Here is a 26,345-nt window from a genome sequence, read left to right on the forward strand (position 1 = left end):
GGAAAAAAAAGATGGTAAAAGCAATACTATGTCTAATGTAATTATCATGTGCTGCTTTGCATCCCTACAGTTTGCAAATGCAAATTCTCTATTAGAACTGCAGGTTAATACAGCTGGATTAAGTTGTCAAGTAGGTTCTGATACTTGTAACCATTATGTAAATACAGCCGGATCATCTTCTGAAAATATTGAAAGCAGGTTAAAGGAAAACATTAAGAGACAAGAAAAAGCAAAATTAAGGTTTGTATTGTGTTATTTGGTTTAACTGAAATTAAGCCCCAGAAATTATGCTTGAGCATTATCACTTGGGCTGATAACTCTGCTGCAAATTGGAGACCCTGACTGGTTCTTTCTATACACCTCTTACAGCTGATGCACACAAGCAAGATTCAGATGAAGTCCATGCAAGTTCAACTACAGGTTTCAGATTATGGAATATAAAATCAAGTGAAGTAAGGTTAATAAAACGGCAGATTTTGTCTGTTATGTGCTTAGTCAATTAAAGCTGCAATTAGGAACCTCTTTTCTTGGAAACTAGTTTCTTATTTCCAAAAGTCTCTTCAAAGTCCTTGCAATACACAATGACCATTTTCCAGTGTTTGAATACTCTATTTTTATATTAAGTATGCAATATAGAAAGTCTCCCAGTCCTCTTCCAGCTCCATCTTACCACTGCTCTATAAGTACCCCTAATGCAAGCATCGCAGAACTTGTAAAACAATCTATCTCTGCAGTTTGCATGTGTCAGCTACAGCTATATAGTGATTTGTGGTATTCCAATAAGAATACAAGATTTTCTCTAAGTCAGAATAGCAGTCCATCTAGCTCAATACTCTTAATACCAGCAATGGAAACTCTTACTTAGAAAACATGAGCCAGCATCCACTCTTCACCGCTCATTTCTTTCTTCCCCCCTCCCTATTCATAGCCAATATATTAGAAATGTTAGAAGGAATGTTCATCCTGTTCTCTAAGTATCCATTTATGAACCTGCTGATATTCTCCTCCTCCACAGCCTCCTGTGGCAAGTTACAGAAGATGACTATCTGCTTTGTAAATACACATTTGCAGCTACCTGCTTTTAGCCAACCTCCAGTTAGCTTCAGCAAACGAACCTTTCTTAAGTGACTGAAATATTTGTTTGCCTTATTAATACATTTTGAATCTTGGAAGTCTAAGGAGTCTTCATACTTTGTTTCTTTCCCTCCTTTTTTCTGTTCCCACTGTTCCTTCCTTTTGTTTCTGGGACACAAGAGGAGGCTGTGATATGTCTTTCTTTCCTTTCATCAGAAACCTCATAGCATTGTTCAAGGACCTGACATATCTCTCTAATGAAGATTTCTCAATGTGTTGAATAATTTTCAGAGTGAAATATAAACTGCTAGCCCTCAGTGCTTACCCCTGTTAACCCTATGTTGAAAGAGAAACAGATAGAAGGCAGTAGTTACTCCCAGTCACTTCAAATTTCTACAAATTACTAAATTCCAGCATTACAAACTGTTAAGTCATTGATAGCAGTTGTAATAATACAGTCTGGGTACATAATCACCTATAGAAAAAGTTATTATATGTCCTGGCCATCAGCATTTGCCCACTATGCTGAACACACCAGCAGATTATTGTTATCTTTAGCAGAAAATGGTATTTTAGTGGGATTTCACAAGGGCAGATTGCGACTCAAATGCTGAAGGAAAGACAGATTTGTCAATAGCATAAAAGCAGCAAAACACAGATCCAGGATCTGTCATCTATAAACCGTGCATTTGCACAAATGGTTTTGATCAAAAATGTAGTTTACAATGAGAGATAAAATGTTTGACAGGTTTGCAATTCTTTAAGTTGATTGTGAGACAATAATTTCTATGGCAAATTAAGGAGTAAATGGCTATGTACACCGCATTGTGTTACCTTGTTAAAGTAATTTGAAAGCTCTCATATCCAGCAATATATGATGCTAGTCTGGTCAGACTCTGTTTTCCAGATCCACCCACACCCACCAACAATGCATTTCCTTGTGGAGTACGAATAATCCGTGATATTTTAATCAAATGGATGATTGCATCCTGTGTATTGAGAGAAAAGGGGATGAAAAGAGGAAAATAATATAATGTATATTCAACTAGAGGCACATCACCAAGCATCTGCCTCTTAACAGCTAGATGACTTCTCTGGAGCCTATGCCAAAGATTCAGTCCTGTACTCATCAAAATCAACCTGAGATTTCCCTCTGACGTCAGTGGGCAGCAGGGCTAGATCAAGAGAAATGTCCTGGTATCAAGCTCCTATGAAGCAATGTCATATTCAGTGCTTGTATTCAGCAGAGGTGAGGGCATGCTCCTTAGGGGACACAAGGAAAAGTAGAAACACTCTCCCTAACCTTTCAACTGAAGTATTTACAGGCTCTCTAAAGAGGCTGCCAAAAGTAAAAATAGAAGTACAATATAGACATTTCTTACTCAACTGCTGTATTTATCTTAGAGCAAGAATTAATCTGAAATGCCCTACAAATCTACCAAACCACCCAGTCTAGAGCTGAAGAAAGCACCACGCATCAAGAGACCTTTGAGAAGGAGGTAACTTTCAGAGATGCAAGATGTGCAAGATGCAAGATGAAGATCACAATGTGCACTGTAGAAACAAATGAGAGTTGCGCTTTGCATTATGCAAGGCAGGAGAAAGAAAAGATGGGGAACTACAAAGAGATGAAATAATTTGTGGGAGATAGTAGCATGGCTTTATAGAGTTTATTTGTAAGGCTTGTTGGATACAGGGCTAGCCATTCTGAGCTATCTCCAAAACAATTTGACAGAAACATACAAAATCCATGTATCAGCAGGTGAAAAAGGCCAGGTGCTTTCTATATTAACATAATCACAGGCACTAATACCTTGAAAAATACTAAATCCATCTTTGATCCTCTGATGGTTTCATTGTACTGTTGCATGAACATCTGTAATCGTTCAGCCAAATAATCCAAAGATGGGATAGGCTCATAAATTTTAGGAGCCTTCAACTCTGCATCATCAGGTTCATCTCCAGTAGCTTCTGGGATGTCACGCAAGAAATCCACAAAGTACAATTCTGTAGATTTATCTTCAAATAGATTTTGGCCATGTTCTGCAGAAGCAATCTACAACAATACATTAAGCATTGCTTTAGTAATGAAACCGTTCATTGGTCTCTTTCTATGGCAAATACTGGAACACTATTTGCCTACCTTTTTCATCATATCTTCAAACCAGTCTTTATCACTTTGGCTGATGAACCTGTCTGCAATAACACGTCTGCATTCATGCTGGAACAAGGCTACCAAAACACTGATGCTCTGGCAGACTTCAGAAGTAACTGTAAGTATTCCTTGCCAAATACGACTGAGGTCTCGTAAATTAAAGACGTAATGAAATTTAGCTGGAGTTGGTAACATCTACAAAATAATGTCATAAGCTATATTCAAATAACTACTAAATAAAAATATTTTCTATCTAGTATTAAATTAATATGGAAATTTTCACAAACTTTGAAATTAATATTGCATTAAAGCACAAACACATGTTTGACATTTAAAAGGCAATGGTAAAAATCAAAAAATGACAACAGCAATGACCAGCTCTTAAATTTCACATAGATTTCATTCAAGTTTCTTTGAGTCTTTCAGGTCCCAGGAACATGCACTGAAGGGTAGCCAAGACAGGTTAGTTAATGATAGCCTTGAAGGCCACAGTGAAAATGTCAGCATTGCTTAACCTCTGATGCTGCTCCTGCCCTTTCTTCCAGATCATTTCTGCCACTCTTTTGTCCTTTCCAAAAAGATGTGAGGAAAAGTTCATGAGGAAAAGGAAAAGTAGATGAGGAAAAGGAAAAGGAGATGAGGAAAAGCAAAGAAAAGGGAGCAGAAAAATGAGAAAAGAGGATATGAAAAAACAAACAACTTAGCAAAATCTACATTTTCCCTATAGGCAGTTAATTTGTAGTAATAAGCACCGTTTCTGTTGAAGATACTGGCAACGGTTGACTGGTTAACAGTTTCACTCTCCCTATTTCTCTGTGCTAGCAAAGTTTATGACTACAGTTGAGGTTTTTGGGAAATTCTGAACAACCTTTTCTGGAGTAGAAAATACCATTTGCTAAATCCTTGACTACCCCTATCTTTCCACCATTCTCCCCTGCTTTTTTTTTCATTATAAGATGAAATTTGACACACATTTCTATCCTGTTAATTTTACTTTTAACTCTTCAAATTTCACTCTACACATAAATTTTATTTTCTATTTCAAAGCAAAATTTGTTAGGAATTGCAGCTAGATGTTTTTACAATTTTTTTGAAATAGAAGAAGTAAATATTTAGGAATTACCAAATATCAGATTTTGTTTGTTCTGAACTGATTCCACCCCCCACCAAATTTGACTTCTTTCCTTTAACTCAGATCTTTAAAGTTTCTCACAACCCCAAACATCTTTACAGAAGATACCTCTCTAATTTTTAATTTATGGTTCCTTAGGCCTTTGACATTTTCTCAAGCAGAAGACATCTAAATATTCCTACCAGCTATACTTACTATATTATATTTATATAATGTATTTCTTATATTTGCTATAGAAGGCAGTGCATATGATTATGGTTTTAGTCAGCTAACCAGGTGCTTATAGCAACAAATGCCGAACAGAGGATCAGCCAGCAGTTACACATACAGGTCATCGCTTCACAACATGAAGTGCAACCACATGATAGTACAAAAGACCTAGGTCTTGTTACTTTGTCATGGTACAGATGTTTCAAAGTCTACAGATATAATTTTACCTTTGCTTTTGTTGCTTGCCAAACCTTTTGAGTTGTAGATACCAATGCTGAGGCCAGTTTACACACTTCTGCAGGGAAACACCGTTGTTCACAGAAATAGCCTTCAGCTATTGTTCGAAATATTTTGTCAATAGAGGAACTGGAAGGCAGTGTGCAGTTGTAGATGGTGAAATGGCGTTTCAGGCGCTGTGGGATGTCATTCCGACCTCCCCCAGGGTGAATCATAGCAGCTACAAACTGGATGTCAACAACATTCGTGAATTCTCCCGGCTTCTCCAAATTATAGAAACCTTTCTGTTCCATCAGCTGCCTTACAATCTCATTGGTGATCTAGTTATTGCCAAAAAAAAAAAAAAAAAAAAAAAAAAAAGAAGCAACGGAGTAATTAAGTCTTTTGGGGATCTCATTTTAAAAAAACGAAAGATGAAATCTCCAGTATAATAAATTAGTAGACAGAAGGAAAGATGCCTCTTATCTTTCTTAATTTCACATATTGTGCTGGGCACTTTAGCAATTTAGAAAGCCATGCAACACAGTACCAAGTGCTCTGATGCAGTGGATTGGCTGCATGTAAGCTTCATGTGCTAAGCAGTTGTGGACATTAGGTCAGACATTCAACTGGATTTCCATAATACTAATCTAAGAAAATTCAGCACTTCACAGTTTCAAGCCAGGCTCTATATTCAGACTGACACAGGCACATAGTGACAAAGAATAGCTAGTTTAGCACAAAGTATAGTTATAGAGGCAGTGAGAGAACAAGATTACAGAGTTATACTGGGAGCAGGAAAATTACTTTTTATCAGCAGTATTTTTTTTGAATCTAAGTCAGATTTCAGAGTATAGATCTATAAGTACTGATTTATCAATACCTCAAGACATCCTGCTAGTCTTGGATGTCAACAGTGATGTTAGATTTCACTTAATAATAACTGTACTTTAAAGTCCAGAATGGATGGAAGAAGGAAAGAGTCTCTGATTGCTTCTTGGATTTGCATGCTTCCTTTCCCAGCATGGTTCTTAGTACATATGGTTTGGAAATTCTGCAAGCTCTATATGTAACCAAGACAAAAAGCTTAAAGGCTACAATGATTGCACCAAGTGGCTTGAATCTGACCATAATCTTTTGGGACTGACAGCTTACTACTCTTGGCAAAAACTGGATTGGGGAAATTGCTTTTAGTAGATGTACTTGATCTAATCCACATTATGATACCTTTTTCCTAAACTTTCCTACTTTTGCAACCCACAGATCAGCAATGGTAAGACCACCGTTCTCAAATGTTAACATTTTCTTTTTACCTGATCACCCCACTCATTAATCACAGGCATGTTGATGTCATCAATAAAGACAGTCATTTTCTTTCCTGCTGGAGGACCGTATGTGGTGCCCATTCTTTTATCTATGTAACTTTCTATGCTCCTTTGGAACATAGTTGGCTGAGTTGCAGAAGAAAAGTTTAGGCATTTGGTCAAGTGAACATCAGGGTCATACTTTCTTGTGTAATCCTGCAAGATAAACCCAATTTTTAGTAAAGTGCACCAGTAACTCCAAATCAATTCAGCCAAAAGGAGGTGTAGATGGTCGGCAACCCTGCAAAAATCAGACATCTACAAACAGTTCTGCTATTAACTTCAAAATCTCAAAAAGCAGTTTATTTAAGATAAATATACCATCTCCGACCTGAAATTCAAAAAAACTCTGTTATTGTGTCTAACTGTTAAAATTTACAAGCTTTTAACAGACTTCCCTAAGCATTACAAGTAGACATGTGACAACTTAAGATGCAAATAAACTTTGCATTAGCGATTGTCAGGGTTTTTCTAAATTCAAGCTGTTAGTGATGATCTGTTATAGCAGGAAGGAGCAGCAAGGAACAAGTGAAAAAACAAATCCTTTTTCACATTTACACTACAGCATCATATCTTACAATAAAAGCAGTGTAAAGGAATGGAAGTGTAAAATTAAACACAGCTACATCACATTTACTGATAGTTATCCTCTCTTAATGAAGAAAGGAATCCTGGGGTTTGATGATACATACAATTCCCATAGCTACTAAGGATGCCCTAAAGCAACAAGGTTCCATTTTTCTTATTTAGTGAGGTTTCATAATAGAATCAGAAAGAAAAAGATGTAACCCTGGAGTCACACCAAGGTGCAGATATAGATATAGCTATATAGCATGAGAAATATTTTGTTTAGCAAGAGTCCTGTAACATAAAAATAGTGTTAAAAATTCCAGATTTCCAACAGTATTTCTTTTTAAAGATTCACTTCTTTTGCAATGATGGCAAAGTTGAATATCATTTACATCTTATCTTTATAACAGGATTGACTAGAAGTGTTCCCATTTTGGTATGTCAGAAAAATAAACCTGTATCATTTCTGGTAACTGCTCTAAGAACAACTCCAGTGAGACACACACTCTGTGTGACAACAGAAAGAAGATACAACTAAGGCCTCACAAATATTTTGATGAATATTGTTAAACTGTTAATTTTGTTCATACAATGTTGATAGAATGATATCAGTTTAAGAAAAGGTGCCCTTCAGAAATAGGAGTTTCTCAGACATCACACAAATGACAGTCTACACGTGCAAAGTATATGCAACAGTCCTGTATTATGTGAATACTCTTGACTGCTGATGGGTTGGTGCAGGACACTGCTCAGATCTCTCCTTGGGACTCCAACAGTTTGTACAAAACAAGTGTACTGTGTGCAGATGCCCAGGTGCTGGCAGCAGAAGCTGTGGGACAGTCCTTTGCAAAAAGATGGGGCTTCCCCACACCAGACATAGCTGGTACCAGTTGGCTCCAACAGACCCACCAGAGCCACTCAGCCTGTGTAAGAAAGGGCAAAGTGCTGCCTGGCAGTTGAGAGAAGCGAGAAAAAATGTGAGCGAAATAGCCCTACAGACACCAAAGTGAGAGTAGAAAGAAGTGCAGGAGATGCTCCAGGAGACATTCCCCAGCAGCCCATGGAGAAGACCATCATGAAGCAGGTTATCCAAAGCAGGTTATCCTGCTGCAGCCCATGGAGGACCATGTAGAAGCAGACAGCCACGCTGCAGCCCCTGGAAGTTCTCATGCCACAGTAGGTGGATGTGCTCTGAAGAAAGATATAGCACATGGAAAGCCCACATCAGAGCAGGCTCCTGGCAGGAGCTGAGGCCTGTAGAGAAGAGCCAATGCAGAAGCAGATTTTCTGGCGGGACTTGTGACACCGTGGGGGACCCACGCTGGCGCAGTCTGTGCCTGAAGGACTATGCCCCATGGAAAGGACCCGTGGTGGAATAGCTCATGAAGAACTGCAGCCATGGTAAGGACCCACACTGGAGCAGTTCATGAAGGACTGATCCTGTGGAAGGGACCCCGCATGAGAGCAGGGAGCAGCACGAGGAGGAAGGAGTGGCAGAGAGGAGCTGTTGTGGACTGACAACAGCCCCCGTTCCCCATCCCCCTGTGCTGCTTGGAGGGGACAAAGTAGAGAAGTTGGGGATGAAGAAGTGAAGGTGAGCCTGGGAAGAAAGAAGGGGTGAGGGGAGGGTGTTTTTACTGTTGTGTTTGGTTTTCATCATCCTATTTAATTTTTAATTAGAAATACATTAAATTGGTTTTCCCCAAGCTCTGTTTTGCCCATGATGGTAACTGGTGAGTGATCTCCCTGTCTCTGCTTCAACCCTTGTCCTGTTGAGGAAGGGTAGGGAACCAGCAGCTGGGTGGGGGTCTTGCAGCTGTCAAGGTCAACCCACCGCAACTATGAATACACAACCATTCAAAAAACGCACTTGTGTATTATCCATTACGGCATGTCAGAATCTTTACATGGTAACGGTAATATTCCACAGTACATAAATGAGAATAATCTTTGAAAAAGAAGAGATTATTTCATGGGATGATTTTTGTTAGTTAAACTGTCAGAGAATTTTCAGCTCTACCATACCAATTTCATGTTAAATTCTGGATCTTTTGCAATTCATGAATTAATAGTACAGAGAGTAAAGGTCTTAAATAACACTGTTCTAAGTTCTTTATTTTGATATACACTGATGTCTTACTCAGTGCTGAAGATTACTTCAGATTAATTCAGATTACTATCTGGAGTGTTCTAATTTTTTTTTTTACTTTTTCATGAAACCAGCTGCTTATATCTGGAAATTTCTTTTCCACGAAGTCTAGTAAAGCAAAATTCTACAGAAGGTGAAAGCAGAAGGGGAACAGTTGTGAAGGCCACTAACTTTCACTCCTAACCTTAAATGAGATCAAATATCTCTGGCATTATGCTCCCTTGTGTAAGGAACATCCTCTGCTCTATAGAATAGACATGAAGTAAGCAACTCCTAGGAATCAGATCCAATTATTTTTAGGGACAGGAATGACAGCTGAAGGCTGGAGGTTGCCAGTATCTGGCCAAAATCCAGTATGCAGAATATCAGGACCACCACCCAGACCCCGCCTCTTCACTCTGCTGAAATAGTTCTCCAGCTGGTGCCAGGAACAGAAGTTGACATTACACCGGCATGCATGTTGGCATCAACAGCTAAGCTGAAAAAGCAGTATTAATGGTGGCTGGCATTGTTACAACTCCCTTTATGTCAGGGCTCAGAAAGCACATGGCTGGGGGATGCAAAATGGCTCCAGATTTTAAGAAAGCCAAAGGTCAACTTAGGCCAGTATTTCTCAGTTACTCTCAATTTCAAGACCTCTACAAATCCTCCAGTGGAGGTACAAATGCCTGCATGGCAAATTCAGCTGTCCCAACAGCAGATCAGTTTTATTTAGCTGCCTTTCATTGATCAAAGAGTTCACAGGTTCCCCTGGAAATCACAGACACTATGCTGAAAACCATAACACTTGCATTTTTTCAAATACGGGATGCCAAGCTTGGTATGACCTCTGGGTTTGTTCAGCCTTCTGATTATTGGCTCTTCTGTAGTAAGGTGTTAATTTTTTAAAGTGTCATATGATTAATCTGCACCATTTTATGAAATGGAAAGTATTTGTTCATTTAATAGAAATCCTATTATTATTTTCTTCTATAGAAAGAACATGTCATTTTCAGTGAAGGAATAAAGAAAGCAAATAATAAACACTAAATTCACCTCTGAAAAAATCACTCTGGGTAAAGAAGGAAGTTCTTTATTTCTCTTCAGTTTGGCTCGTGAAGAAAGTCTGTGCAACAAGGGTGTACAAAAGATCAGTTCACACACAGCACCACTAACAAAGCACAGAGAAATAAAAAATCCTCCAAGGATCAATATTTTCTTAGCAACATCTCCAGTTTGACTTCTCAAAAGAAAAGCAAGTGTAAGAAAGAGCATTTATCACATGACCTTGTGGCCATGGTTAGCAAAGTTTAAAAGAACCCTTTATACTAAGTTATAGATTCTAAGGAGTTTTTGCTTGTAGGCCATGTGAGTACCAACAAAATACCTCAGTGAGAATGCTAGTACATAATCTGAAGAAAAATCAAATTACTTTTACACTTCAATTTAACATGTCTGCCAATGTCAGTTATTGCAATGTTATCATACAAAGATATTATATGTTTTTCCATTCCACCTACCTTAATCATAACTGTTTTGGCTGTTCCCTGTTCCCCAATTAGCAGAACAGCTTTTCCTTGCCTCATGATAGCGTGCATTAGAAAGTTTGTTCGGACACTATCTACATTTGGAACTAGAATGGAAGTATATTCTGGTACTGAATCCTTAGGGTAAATATATTCAGGGACCTGCATAAGAAAGACACACAAAAAGTCTGAGACTTTCTACCTGTCCACACAATCATTCTGTATCAGAAAACAAAACCAATGGACCTTATAAAATGTATATGAGCAAAACTTTTTCTTTTTGAAAGCCAGGCATCCATTTATAATTAAACAGTATCTTGCCAAGCTTTTCTAAAAGGATGTTAGACTAACAGGGTATTTTCATTCCACTATTCTCCGTTACATGAAGAAAGCTTTTATTTGCTGGGAGTTCTTAAATCATGGGGTGATAGAGAGTAGACAAAACTAAGATCACTTCTGTTTTACTTCCAAAGCTATTTCAAATGCACGTTACTAATCTCTGCCAGAGACTTTTATGAAGAACAGAAAAAAAATTCAAAAAAGAAACTTTTGATCATTTGGTAGGGCTAATCTTCCTAACCTAACTATGCAGGGTCTTAAATAATAAAATAATGTGCCTCTTACCAAACACATCTTTCTTGTATAATCATTAAGAAACCTTAGCATGTCACAGCATACGAACCTTCTTTGACCAGTGCTCCCACTGGCCACAAGCATTGATACCAAATTCAAATATGGTTTCTTCTCCAGTCACAGATGGAAGTTCTTTCACTGCTGAGTGCTTCCGTAGGAACAGCTCCATTTTCAGCCTGTCATCTGGTTCCAAAAGAGCTCCAGCTGACCACATTACAGCAAAAATGAACAAGCGAGCAATATGTTCTTCACTGAGCTGTTTCTCATCTCTGTCGGACAATAAACCCTACAAAGCAGACACAATATGTAACTATTGCCCTCCTAGAACAATGTCCCAGCATCAATAAGAATGAGAGAGAGAAAAAATGAATGCCATATCTACCTGTAGGAGGTCAATAGCTTGTTTGATGTACATACATTCTAAAATTGGCATTTTTGGTGTCACAGCAGAGAAAACAAAATCTATCACATCCTAGAAAAGAAAAACACCATTTAAAGAATCTGTTGACCAGTTTCAATGGTATGATTTATTCTTAGAAGAGACCAATTTCTTAATTTCAAATATATTCTAAACTTTATTCCAGTTTTCTCCGTTTATAGGATTATAAACATTCAGACCTAGATCATGAAATTTTGCTAACAATAACATATTAGAAAAATAACTCTGATGTACCACAGTCAGCAGAATTATTCATATGCGCTCTATACAACAATTTCTTGAAGAGCTATTTGAAGAATGCTTTTCAGTTACATCAGGGATCTGCCATTTGTTCTCTCTACTGGAGATTTTAATCTGCCATTGCTATTTTCATAGTAGGAAGAACACTAGAATCACTGTAATGATATGTATATAATGCACAACCTTGCCACTATACCTTTGTATCTATCTGATCTGTTCTGACTGCACCATAATGTACCTGTTCCCCTTGAAACCAGGATTCCACCCTCAGTAAGTTTGTAGACAACACCAAGCTGGGAGGGGAGTGTTGATCTGCTTGAGGGCAGGAGGGTCTGCAGAGGGATCTGGACAGGCTGGACCGATGGGCCAAGGCCAGTTGTGTGAGGTTCAACAAGGAGAAGTGCTGGGTCCTGCATGTGAATCACAACAACCCCACACAGTGCTATGGGCTTGGGGAAGGGTGGCTGGAAAGCTGCCTGGTGGGAAAGGACCTGGGGGTGGGGGTGGACAGCCGGCTGAACACGAGCCAGCAGTGTGCCCAGGGGGGCAAGAAGGCCAACAGCATCCTGGCTTGTATCCCCCACAGTGTGGCCAGCAGGACAAGGGCAGTGATTGTCCTCCTGTGCTGGGCACTGGTGAGGCCCCACCTCAAATCCCGTGTTCAGTTCTGGGCCCCTCACTGCAAGAGGGACATGGAGGTGCTGGAGCGTGTCCAGAGAAGGGCAGCGAAGCTGGTGAAGGGTCTGGAGCACAAGTCTCATGAGGAGCGGCTGGGGGAACTGGGGTTGCTCAGCCTGGAGAGGAGGAGGCTCAGGGGGGACCTTATTGCTCTTTACAACTACCTGAAAGGAGGGGTAGGTATTTTCTCCCACATAGCAAGCAATAGGACGAGGAAATGTCCTCAAGCTAACCTCAAGTCAACCACCAGGGGAGGTTTAGATTGGATATTAGGAAAATTTTAACTGAAAGGGTGGTCAAGCATTGGAACAGGCTGCCCAGGGAGGTGGTGGAATCACCATCCCTGAAGGTATTTAAAAGACATGTAGATGAGGTGCTTAGTGACATGGCAGTCCTGGGTTAACAGTTGGACTTGATGATCTCAAAGGTCTTTTCCAACCTAAATGATTCTATGATTCTACTCTTGGCTGTCTGTAGAACCCTGGCAGAATACAAAGGGAATTTTGCAATTTATTTCAATGGAACCTGGTCTTTCCTCAGGTTACTCCATAATGATGGCTACCATGCTTGCCTTTGCCAACGGTTCTGCAACATCTTTAGCAAAGTTTCAAATTGATGCAAAGTCCTCTCTAATATTTGAAGTGCAGAATTATTTTAAAATATCAATTGCCATCCATAGTACAAAGTGATGTAAATTGTAACTAACTTTCACCTTCATTTAACAATTTTTAATATAATCCCCTCCCTATGGGTTCCATTTGCCTTTGTAATCTTTAGGAATGAACACTGCCTGCCTACTCATTCTGGGAAGTAACAGTGCAACAGAGACACTATGGGAGATAGTAATTTTGGATTATTTCTATTTATAGCTCCCATATACTGTCAGTGAGAAAACTAAGACAATGAAGACATTCAATGACCCAAAGATGTAAACAAACACCTAGATATTTTTTAAAAATCACTGACCTGCTTACCCACACACTCACCAGCTTTGTTCCAATTTTCAGTTTACTTTTTTTGCCACTAGAGTTCTCTAAGTACCCTGTGCTGAGTATTCATTGGCACAGAGACAGAATCAAGAGTTTTTTCCATCCTCCTGAGTTCCACTTCACTAGAATAGTGGGTAACACACACAACAGTATGTGATAGAAAAACCTCACATAAGTATCTTACTCTAGAACAGGGCTCATGGCTAAGTGGTCTGAGAAAAAAGACAGTATGGATGTGGGCATACATAAGAGGAGGGAGGCTTAGAAAACATCCCTTTTTTTGTTATTTCTTGTTGCCTAGAAAAAGTGCTTACACCTCTGTGTATTGCTTTCCCTCTAAAATGCCTGGTTTGCCCCAAGCAGTGCATAGGGTGCTCAAGTGACTGAGGGGCTTGTGGGTACCACAAGGAATGGGTAGAAGTAAGGCACTGCAAGCAGTGTGGGAGATACAAGTCTAATGACCTTTAAAATCTGGACCTAAATCTCTAAGATTCAGTTTCGTCATCTGTAAAATAGATTAGATGTCTCACACGGCACTGAAAATTGTTCAATAATTGATTTGACACATGCAGAATAACACGCAGAATAAAGATATTTCATGAGTCAAAGTAGTCTGTAGTTTCAAGAGCCCAATTTTCACCAGAATGAGTTTTATGCTAGTTCTGATACCAGTGAGATTTGTGTAATTTTTGTTCTTTGAGTTTATGAAAAAAAAAAAAATCTGGTCCATATACACTAATATTTTATTACTACTATTTTTAAACCAATACATGGCTGAAAGAAGGATGCGTGATAAAAATAGCAATTAGCATGAACTAACTGATTATTAGGGTACTTTTTTTGGACAGAGGGTATGGAAAAATTATTTGGGCCATGACAAATACACAAAAATGGTGAAGAATTTGGACCAGGAATTTGCTGTTCCTTACAAGAAGACTGCAAAATGTAAGTCGGATGGTAAAAACTTGTATGAGGCAAGACCCTTTCACACAGCATACAGTCACTGTAGAACTCACTGGACTGTAGAGCACTCTTTGTGTATGTTACCAATTTCTTGTCCCAAAGGGTTTAGACAAGTACAAGAACAATTAAATAATGCAAAGTTATTAATATTTTCATATTAATTTGAATATCAGCATCTAAATATTAAAGTTAACAAACTGTTTATATTATATATTCAACTCCATGCTCCAGAGGCAAGAGCAGCCTTTACCAATATAAGATTTATAAAAATATTAGGGTGAGATTTAATGTGGAGAGAGGAGGAAGTCTCATCTGACTGCTCTGCTGTTTTTAGGACTTCCCTGAAGTCTCCAGCATAGGTCAATAAGGGATCCAGAACACCAGATTTTATTAAAGAAAAAAGGAAAGTGAGTGTGATTTAAAAATTACTAGACTTTTTTCATTTAAACAATACATACACATGCTAAAATTTATGTTACTCACATAACATCCGTCACTACTTTGAGCTTCACACTTTGCAGACAAACTATATAATGCCACTCAGGTAATTATTTTAATTATTTCAGTTATTTGAAACTGTCTTAGATAATTACTTCCATCAGCTAAGCAATTTCATTGCATACAGGTAGCAGTATCGTTCACAGACATGAAATTGGCAGTATAGCTTCTAAATTTAAGAGAGTAGAGATTTTATATGGGGATGTAAGTTTACTTGAGATTACTCTTAAGCAGGAAATGTTGCCGAGATGAAAGAACTGGGAAAGGGAGGGTAAAAGTCCAACCCCTCAATCACCATTCTAAAGACTCCTGTGGAAATAGAAAGTACTCAAAGATAATCTTAATTCAAAATAAGGTTGATTTGGGGGGTTTGTTTTGGGTTTGGGTTATTTTTGTTGTTGTTGTTGTTGTTGTTGTAGTTGTTGGTTTTTTTTAATTTATCCTTGTCTTTTGGATTAGCTACTGTCTTTTATAGAAAAACTAATGACTTACAGTGGAATTTGTAATATATATGAAAAGAATAAATACATTCTTTCCAATAATTCACAACTATTATTCTCTGGTGCTTCCTCCTACATTATTGCTACTTGATTTTACCTTCATTAATAATTATTTTATCCAATATGCAGACTTTCGGTGACAATTACTATTTTTATTAGCATAAATAATGAGAGTTTCTTGTGAGCAAATTGGAATTACTAAAGCAGTTGTCTTACATCTATTTTGATTTAATTTAGATTGATTTCAAAAGGTCTTTATAGGTATACTTAAAAACTGATTCTCCTTAGTTACTATATTTACATCTATAGCCTAATTTTAATTTTTTTCTAAAAATCAGGTATTTGTAAGTTGCTTATATCCTTATATGTCATAAAGTAGAAATCCTAGCATTGAATTCACCAAGGTCTGTATTTGGGGTCTGAGTGCCACTGTTGATGCATCTTATTTCACAAAATTTTTTTAGAATTTTTCCGTTTTTTTAATGTGATGAAAAATAATAACTGCTAAAAGAGCCATCTGAATTTAAAAGTAGTGTTACCCTCATCTGTAAAATCACTGTTATCACTTCTATTATTTGAGAAGCAAATATAGCACATTAAAAGTGAAAGAAAACTGACAGCGTGACAGCTTTCATTTACATTTTGATAGTTCCAAATGCAGCCTTCAGCACAGAACTAAGTTCATATTTCACTGCATTTTCATCTCTCAGTCTAATAAAATACATATTTTTCTGGACTTTATTGCTATTGCTTCAGGCTTGGATATTTAAAATGTTGTTATTATGTTTTCAGAGCAAGTTGCAGCATAAAATATAAATAGAATTGTGGCAAAGAAGCAGTAAATTGACCCACATATACATTACTTTGGAAGCATATTTTTAAATTCATTATCAGAATTGTTTCTTTTGCTGCTGCAGTAAATACTATGTTATATTATTCTGTTTTGGAGGTAGAACAGAATGAATAGCTTGTTAAACACTGGATTTAAAGGAAATGGGCAGTGAAATGAAACACTTCTGTAAGAAGGCATTTGTTAATATTCAAGGCTTTCCAAAACTATATTAGTCATTGCTTTTATCATGATTTATAAATAGACTTTCTGAAATGTCACTCAAAGTTCATTAAAAACTGCATATGTACAATCCAACAACAATGAAAAATAATACAGGAGAAACCCCTGTGAAATCCAACACCAATTACACAAGTAAACTAGCAGGAGTGAGCCAATGGGAAAGCAAGATATGTAAGAAGTTACATTTGTTCCACAGATGTTGGGGAAAACAGAAGATAATAACGCTGAAAGACTGCAATGCAATAACTATTTCTTCTAAAAATTCCAATGAAAAAATAAGAATTTCAATGTAATTGAAAAAGATATAGTACTGAGATTATGCTTTTAGACCCATTATTGAGTACAAACATCCATAATATTAACAAAACCTTTTTAATTATTCAGTATGCTAAGGGCAAATGGAGGGGGAAAAACCATTCAGAATTCTCCCTTTGGATCTATTGATTGAACATGATTTAGTCAGAGAATGTATCAAAGAGATGCCATCTCAAAAATTTCCTATGGAACAGAATCATGGATTGTAAAATCAGAAGAGACCACTATAGTCACCTACACTGAGCTTCAGATCACCACAGAGCACAGAGAACTACCCTGAATTAATCTGAACTATAGCATGCCTTTTAAAAATAACTAATGGATCAAATGCGTTCCTGTTACAGCCTAAATTAAGAAAGATTTGACCAGAGTGAATCTAGCTTAATTTCTTTCTGAATTTACTTATCTACATTTAAAACAAACAAGGAAGTTTACCCACTCCCCCTTTGTATCTCCTAACAAGAACTAAAATTGAAGCAAACAAGAAAATCTCTGTTTTGCCAACATGTATTATAAAAGAATCACAGATTTAACAATTCATTGCCAACTAACCTATGCAGACAAAACAAAGCATCCAAATTATTCATCTGTTATAGTTTCACTCATTCATTAATGTAAGAGATAATTTTCTCTCTTTTTATTTTTAGACCCTTCATCCTTATTTTATTACATAAAAAAAAAAAAGTAAATAATTGAAAAAACACTTAGGAAGAAACAATGTTTCATTAAATAAAGAATAACAAATGCTTTTTCTTTTTTTTTTCTGAAGTGGTTGAATTAAGTACCTGAAATACTGCATTAAAGCAATTCCATAGGACATCAGAGTATGTAACAGGTAGCGTTTGCAGCCAAGCCCTTAAAATAGGCTTCCAATCCAACACCGAAGAACTCATGAAGACCATCCCATTACGAGAAACTGTTGCAGGGGAAGCATTGTCAATGTTGTGAGGTTCAAAAATAATTTTGCAACTGGGGGACATGGGAATACGATCTCCATTGGCCAAAGTAAGGGTCTTATTATCGTCCAGAACAGAGTTCAGGTTTTCAATCCATATTGCATCAACAGGTCCATCCAAAACTATCCAGATATGCTCACCCTAATAAAAGGAGAGACAGACACACACAACTTTAGGTACACTGACCAAAAATATACAGTTACATAATCTCAGAGAAAATACTCTTGGATATAAATAATGAGTCATGATTTGGTGCTGATTAGCTCAGCATGAACTGCAATTTTTGTAATTTGCTCAGTGACTTTAATCCTTCTTTTGTTATCCCGTGTCATACCAAAAATAACATTAAGGAACAGTGACAAAAATTAATCTGAACTGTTTTAAGCACAAAGCTGTCCATTTCTTCTAGTACATCAGCCAGCACAACATCCACCAAGGTGGATGAAAACATTTCCCACTAAATACAGTCACAGACATGGGCACACAGTCAGTCCTTGTGGGATGTTACCTATGTGTTTCATGTAAGGCTTCCCATTTTCCAAGTGAGAACTGAATGAAAGTTCAGAACATTTGAGTGTAATTATGATTCCATGAAACATAATCTGCAAGTTTGATAAGAGAATTGGGAAATGCTTATACTGATTTCTTACCAAAGCCTCTTATATTCTGATATAATTAGTGAAATAGAGTGGCACTGACATAAAACCAGACAGGAGAAAATTAACTTTCCTGTTCTCACATTAAAATATAAGCAGCCCTTGCTTTTGTGTTTGAATGATAGGACTACCTGCTTACAGAAGGAACAAAACCCTTAAAATCTTTTACAATTTGATTCTGGAACCTCAAGTGCTTGGGAAGCCTAGTGCTCTCTGGCATATACACACAGTCAGACACAAAGCAAAACTAACACTGTATTTTTCCCATTTGATTTTATAACAGATGATCTTTCACATAAATGACAGGCAATGAGACCTTATGGAAGTATTAAATGTTCTTACTAACTATCATGACACAATATCCATTACCTTCTTTGCTTTTAAAGTTTTTCTCCATAATGTAGAGAAAATACCATCTGTCCAGTCATTTGTAGCAACATCAAGGGTACCAAACATCTGGGAAGCTGTGATTGCCTTTGGGTTCATTCTCATCTCTTTATGAGGAGCACCACAATCTGTCATTGCTTTCATCAAAATATTAATGCATTTTGTCTTCCCTGCACCAGTTGGACCTAGAGTCATCATACCTTAAAACAACATAAACATGGTTTCAAATTAAATGTTAAAATATCATGCTACCATTTAACAGTTCCTTGCATCAATGATCCTTGCTTTATTTTTATCAAAAGCCAATACAAATAAGATGTTTCTCACTCCACTTATCATTGACTGAAATGGAATTTTAAAATAGTATTAAAAGGCCTCTATAAATGTCTGCTGTGCTATGATAGGCAAGCCTATGTGGGTCTACATCCCCCCTCAGGCAGTTCTTTTCCTTTTTCTAATTGGAAAACACAACTGCCTTTTGATGTTCACATGCAATGACATTGACGTGACTGGTGGTAAACAAAACCAGTAATTTCTAAATGTATTTAATGAGAATGAGAAGTTCCCAATGATACACAAAAGTGAATGTATCTTTCTGAAGGAAAAGTAACAAAAATATGTACCTGAATCCATCTATGCTGACATTTTAACACCTCTTTCTTACATAAAAAAGTTAGCAGCATCCACACTTTTAATTTCATCAGTGTATACGCATATTGCTTAAGGAAAAGAAGCCACATCTTCAACAATAAATTGAGCCTTCAATTGATCCTTTTTAGTTATATTTTCTAAATCACCTGTTCAAGGGGCCCAGAGTCTGTCCAAAAACAGATGGGACATTCAAACTGAGACTTCCAAAGTCATCAAAGGGAGCTAGATAACTCCTGCTAACCCTAAAGGTAACTGGACAACATAATCCTTAGTTGGCTTTGAAAACCTCTTCAACAAAGGTATGGAATAACCACAAACCTTAGTTACAAACCTAATCCAGTACAATGCAGGCTGCTTGATGTTTTCCCTGAAACTAAAGGGAGCTGAATGTTCCCAAAACCAATTTGAGCACCAAGCACTTACTCATGTCTTATGTTACATATGGGGAGATCTAATCCAAGCTCCTCAATGTTACTGGAATGACCTTACTGCTGGTTTCAACAGCATTTCAGTCAAAATATGTATGCTTGTGCTTGTGTGTGTGATTGCTTCTATTTCAACCAAGAGAAGCCATGCATTTTACAGATTTTTCCTTATTAATTGAAATCTCATGGTGGCCTCCCCATAAATCCAAGGGGCCACGAGCAGGGCAAATGGAAGTCAGGAAACAGAATCTTTTTCCCTCCATGCAACAAATTCTGTCATAGAAAGGCCATGGGCATCCAAGCGTTAGGGCAATTGTATGACCTGAGCTGTATGACCCCTGGCAATAGCAGGGACGTGTACAGAGAAGAGGCATCTAAGCAGAATGCCATGGTGGATGCTGAAAATTTTGGGGGAACAGTGGTCTGTGGTGCCTCACAGACCAAAACCAGCTTCTAACAACAAGCGCATTTAATCATGACTGAAATCAATAAAGCTTTCATGGTTTCTATATAGATATAGGTATTACGATTTGATATGGAACACTGAACCCAGCGATCTGGAAGTAAATTAACAGCAAAGCATTAACCTGTTCTTTGGTCTAACCAATAATCTGAACTAAACATTTGAAGCATTAAGGTCTTAGATTGTGCTAGGTGACTGAGTATTTCCTTTTATTTGTTCCATTAGTTTAAGCTTACTATTCTGTTACTATGACAGGAAAAGGGAGAATAAAAAGGATGACACCTTCATAAATCTTTGCTCCTTTAGTTACATTTCCTTTGTATTTTCTCCTTCATATACTAACAAATGCTTTGTCATTAGAGTTAGGGGTGTGGGTGGTGACATTTCAAAGTAGGGGCATTTTTTTTTCCACTCAGACATGAATTGTAAACATGGTTTTACTACTGTCTCTGGTACCCTTCCTAGGACAGGATAATCTTTACTTATTAGCCTTTTGTGCACTGTAAAAATGCATTTCCATAGAATCACAGAATGGTTGAGGTTGGAAGGGACCTCTGGACACTATCTTGTCCAACCCCCCTGGTCCAGCAGGAGGTGGGCTTATTTCTCTTCAGTGTAAATGTCCAGAATAGAACACAAAGAACAGCAGTTGGAATTATATTGTATGCTTGGTAGAATCTATCAAAGTAAAGCTTTGCAGGATTATTTTTTGTAATCTTCTCAGCATCATAATCTCACAGTAACATTAAACATGAGCTTCATGACTGAACTGTGTCTGAGGGCAACAACTGATTTCAGAACACTGAACAAAATTGACTGTTTCTGAATTTTAATGCATACTCTACATCCGAACTTGTTCCATAGATATTTCAGTCACTGAAGGCCACACTCATATTTCCCATAAAAATGTAATACAACAAAGCTAAAATCTCACTACGTGTGCATTGCACACCAAAAAAAAAAAAAAAAAAATCGTAACAGTTTCCTAGCAGAATATCCACATAGGCTTTAAAAATGACATCTGTTCAATTTTAAAATACATTTTTCATGAAAATAATCTGCATTCTGTAGCAGATAATATAAAAAACCATTGCTTTTATACAGTCTCAAAACCTCATCTAGCATGCTAACCATGTCGGACTTGCTGAGTTTCATACAGCTGAATGAGTTTAAGTATCCACGGTGGATGATGAATAAGCCCTGCTTTCTCTGCCTGTTTCTGGATGGCTGACTGTAGTTCAGGATACCCAGCTTTATCCAAAGTAATTCCAGGGAACAGGTCATTAATGAGACTCATAAATAAAGGTTCATCTTCATCCACCTGTCAGGGATAAAGTGAGGGGAAATACATTATTTGTTCATTGAAATTATTAATGAATTAAGCTGCAAACAATCTTCAAGAATATGCCATTTAAAAAATAGTAGAAAATCTTACCTTTTCCAAAGCAAATATTACAATTATTAATCAGTTTTATTAAGTGAATTTCATACAATGCAATAAAAAGTAGTAATTTCTAAATTAAATACTTAAAGCTTCTAAAAACTTAGCATATTAGTACAGTTTCCTTCAATATATATACATACATGGTTTGTTATTTGTCACATAAGCCAGCAAGATTCATTAAAATTGTATTTTGCCTTGGATTTTTTATTATTTTTTTCCTTCTGTAAATCTCTGAAGCACACCTATAGGCATGTACCAATGCGCTGAACAGATTAACATGAGAAAAAGAAATTGGTTCCATCACAAATCTGGCTCCGAAGGTAAATACACAGAGTCTAGACGTGTTATAACCTTTCTATTACAGCAATAAAAAGAAAGATGAATACTTTAAATAGTAATATTGGAAGAGATTTGACTATATAAGTAGGCGTTAGCTGCTTCCAATTACCTCACTCATTGCAATTCTTTTGGTGTTCTGAAAAGGCAACAGACTCCCAAGAAATGTATAAATTTAAATTCTGGATTAAGACGGGTCTTTAATGACATTATTAAAAGTTAATACAATGTATTCTTCCCTCCTCTCCTTAGGGCAGAAAGAATAAAAAAGAAAAGCCAATTAGAGGATCAGTTTAGGTCCCCTAGGATCTGATGGTATTTCCAATGATTTTTTCAGCTAGAGCTTCTGATGTGTTTTCCTCTCTTTAAAAGACAAATAGTGCTCACACTGTAACTGTATTTTGATTCTCCACTCACTGACAGACCATCTTAAAAATGGCAAAATAATGTACCCAATCCAACTGCTGAAGAAAAAGAGCTTTTTAAAGTTAATAATAAATACACTTAAAAATGCAAACAAAGTACTCTTTTTGGGAAAGTCACCAGTGTTACAGTACCAGTTTGGAGAGGTTCATGTCCCGCAGAACTCTCATCACTACAGTTTTCTCTGGCTCTTTGGGATTAGATCTTTTCACTGCTCCAAGTGTTCTTAAAACAGACAGGATATTTCTAAGCCCAAAGTCATAGTGAACCTTGAAATAATGCATAAAAACAATTGGTACCACAAAGATTAAACACTCTGAAATCAAGAGAGGGCTGAAAACTAAATCCATTAAACAAATATTCTACTGAACTTTTAAATATGATTAATATCATAGTATTTCATCTTTTCAAATAGATTTCCAATTCTGTTGCTATCGTATGCTGAAGATATTTTCCAGTGTTGTATGTCCACATCTGCCAAGTGTCCCTTTTGGTAGTAGATTACCACTTTTACAAGTCATCTATAACAGAGATGCACCTTCTATCATTTCCTAAATTTGTGACTTGCCAGATGCACAAACAGCAAACTACATGCCTTCAGACTACTGTGTTTTCTGCTCGTGCAAGGACTGTTGCTGTCTTGAAATATGGTACTGAGATTCACGACTAAAAGGGCCAACCTCTTGCTGATACAAACATATTGAAGATACAATTTGTTATATGTAAGCCTATCCTATCCTGTACTTACTGACTTTATGCTCTATGGATGGTTTCATAACAACTTGGATCAGAACAGAAGGATTTACTTCCAATTGCCATGTGCATCTTAGAGGTATATCTAACCAGCTTTGGACTTAGGCAAGTAAGGGCTGGAATATCTTCCCTTCCACTATGGGTGCAGTTGCGTATTTGCAGAGCCATACAGACATATTTATTTAATTTTAGCACTTGTACCTGAACATGCAAATACGTCTTAGTTAACGCAGATTTGAAAATACATGCAAAATCTGTAATGTGTTTCCTCTTTGACCATTGATGCAAATGCTAGAAGGAAAGCTATCAGGGTAAAGGTTCTAAATTATAAAGTCTCTACTACTGCCAGCTACTTGGAAAACTAAGTGGTACAGACAGACATGGAAGGAGGTAATAAAGATATCCTTACATTTGGAGAATATCTGCTCCCTCTGATTGATTGGAAATGTTTTTGAGACCAAGTGCATAGACTTGTTTTTACATTTCTTCATTCAGCTGAGGAACAAATCAGGTGCAGAAAGCTTTGCAGAAAAATACCTGACACTGCACTGAAGCCACAAGCTCTCCAATTACATATCTACAATTATAGTAGGCAATAAAAAAAAAAGAAGTGTCCTTTTTAAGACAGTTGAAAAGATATTTCCATTTCAGTTGGCACTTCTGTACTATGCCCAAAAGTTGGATTCCACACTTGAAGATGAACCCTACTGAAAAGATTTTAGAAAAGAAATTAAATTTATCAGTTGGCTAGAAAACATGCTATATCCGGAAGACGTAAAACAAAATCTACTGCAGAATTAGGAAGAACAAATATGTAGGATGAGTTACGATAGAGGTCTTTGACATACAAAAAATATCTGCAAAAGAGGAAGACAGAAGGAATAGAAAGAGGTCTTTGACATACAAAAAATATCTGCAAAAGAGGAAGACAGAAGGAATAGAAAGGAAAAGAAGTAACGTGCTTAACTGCAGCAAAGGAGATTCAAGTTAACTTTTAGAGAAAACTTTTGTGACCATAAGGAAAAATAAACTTTGGAGCAGAATGCCTGGGAAACTGCAGTCTACATGTCAATCAAAAATGTTAAGGAGAGTCACAAACATTTACAGCAGATTATTTAGCTAAGAATTATTTTTTCTCCAGAAAGGTAAATGGATGAGCCCTCAAGGCTCCATCCTTTTTTAATTTTTTTCTTTCTCTTTTTTTTTTTTTTTTTTTTTTTTTTTTTTGTGTGTGTGTGTGTGTTTAGTTATTTGATCAGGTGCCAAGTTCTTACCACTTCAAAAAGTTAGATATGAATGTTCATCCAGGTACTGCCAGGAAATCTCATTTAGAGATGGAAACATTAAGACAAAAATATTAACAACTTTGTGTGAAGTTTGGAAGGGACATTATCTGTTGATGACAAAGTCCAATATTATTTAATATGTCCTAGTGAAATATCCAGAAGCATGACAAGGGCTGATATATTTCTTTTTCTCCATGCCAGATGGCCATCATTGATACACTGGAATGAGTCCAGCAAAAGATGGCCAAGTGAGAGGAAAAGAGGCTGGTCAAAATTTGCGACAGAGGAAACTGCAACGGTTTGCATAAGGAAAAGATTCTTCACAATGACAGTGGGCAAATACAGAAAAGGTGCCCAGAGAGAATGAACATCTCCATCCTTGGAGATACCTGAAATGCACCAAGTGCCTTAGCAATCTGCTTTAAATTGGCACATGTTGAGCTAGAACTTAGACAAGGTGACGTTTGGAGGTCCCTTCAAATCTACATGAGTCTATGATTTTATAGACGTGACCACTTTGTTAAAGTTGAAGAAATACTGTCCTACCCATTAGAAAATCTAAAACAAATTAAAATTACTTTTAAAGACAGGTTTTTTGGTACATTCCAACTGACCTACCTGATGGGTAGTTCAAAGTGACCATAACTTATTTTCCTTAATCAGTCTGCTAGTTTTACAACTGCTTTGTCTTTTAGGAATGGCACAGAGCAGCTAGAATATACTTGAAAATGTGGATTATGAGCTATTTCTTTGCTACATATTTTAACAGCAGGCAAAAGATTGCAGTTGGGCAAAATGGACTTCAGTGGTATAGCTGATGTTCTTTTAAGGAAGAATTAAAAATGTGCAAATACAAATCTCAACACTAGAAGCAGAAATTGCTGTTGTGGGGAAAAGAAAAAAGGGGTATTGAAAGCACCTTAAGCAGATGATCCTCAAAAAGGGATTATGGCCTCATGTGCTTTCAAGCTTTGTTAGCTTTTTCTTTTCTGTTCATATGGTTTTCCCTAATCTGGGTGAGGCTTTGTGGAAGGCCTAAGTAGGGAACTTTGGCTGGAAGTCCTGTAACAAAGACAAATAATTCAGTTTGGGGGGCCCTTTCAGAATAACTTTCATAGGCTTGTGGACACCTTGGGCTTCCTACACTTGCTAAGGGCTATTTTTTTTACTTTTCTGTTTTTCTTTACTGAAGGAGATGACAGCCACTCAGGATGCCTTTAGCTACTTGTGACTCAGAGCTCCTCTTTCTACAGAGTCTGTATTTGTGTGCATAAAATGTCTGGAGGACTCCATGTATTCCTTTTGGCACATTCCTTTTAGGTTTTGTGGAAGGTAAGTTCAGCTGGTGAATGCTTGTTTGCTGTTATTTTCTTCTGTTGACATATATTGCATTTGCTAAAAACAGGCAATGTTCTGCCATTCCCTATTGCATTGGTTCTTTATGTGAGCCTGTTCTTTCCAGTTAACTGCCTGGATACCCAGCAGTACTTGCTTCAAATTTAAAATTTACCATTAAAAATGTAAATAATTTCCACTGGGAAAATCAGATTAATATGCCTCTAGAACTCTTTACAGTTCTGGTTTTCTGGCTAGACAGAAGCAATTTGTGTCCCCTGTACTCTGAGAAATATCTCCAGTTCATGGGACTCCCATAACTAATCAGATGAACTCATTAGATATATAGATATAGATATAGATATAATCACTTATTGCATCAGATATATTCCCCAGCCTACAACAAACTTCTCAAAGAACTTTAGCAAGTCTTTCAAAATATTCCATTACTACTACAACTATCTATGAATGACGAGGGAGGGAGATAATAACTCACATTCAAGTAAGGAGGTGGTGGACCCAACTGAA

The 26,345-nt window shown here is 37.1% G+C and overlaps 1 protein-coding gene across 1 annotated transcript in view; it reads right to left on the reverse strand.

Annotated features, from left to right (window-relative positions):
* Positions 1-26,345, reverse strand: part of LOC121084427 (dynein heavy chain 5, axonemal-like) — a 184,156-nt gene that overhangs the window by 78,339 nt on the left and 79,472 nt on the right. The window contains exons 45-56 of the mRNA XM_040585836.1: positions 22,578-22,712; positions 21,372-21,561; positions 18,684-18,901; positions 17,488-17,799; positions 11,391-11,480; positions 11,058-11,294; positions 10,370-10,537; positions 6,101-6,307; positions 4,799-5,128; positions 3,218-3,424; positions 2,888-3,130; positions 1,909-2,063 (exon numbers count right to left, since the gene is read on the reverse strand). Of these exons, the coding sequence (XP_040441770.1) occupies positions 1,909-2,063; positions 2,888-3,130; positions 3,218-3,424; positions 4,799-5,128; positions 6,101-6,307; positions 10,370-10,537; positions 11,058-11,294; positions 11,391-11,480; positions 17,488-17,799; positions 18,684-18,901; positions 21,372-21,561; positions 22,578-22,712 (2,492 nt within the window). The remainder of the gene's footprint in view (positions 1-1,908; positions 2,064-2,887; positions 3,131-3,217; positions 3,425-4,798; positions 5,129-6,100; positions 6,308-10,369; positions 10,538-11,057; positions 11,295-11,390; positions 11,481-17,487; positions 17,800-18,683; positions 18,902-21,371; positions 21,562-22,577; positions 22,713-26,345) is intronic.

Source organism: Falco naumanni, chromosome 3, assembly GCF_017639655.2.
Source record: "Falco naumanni isolate bFalNau1 chromosome 3, bFalNau1.pat, whole genome shotgun sequence".
NCBI lineage: Eukaryota > Metazoa > Chordata > Aves > Falconiformes > Falconidae > Falco > Falco naumanni.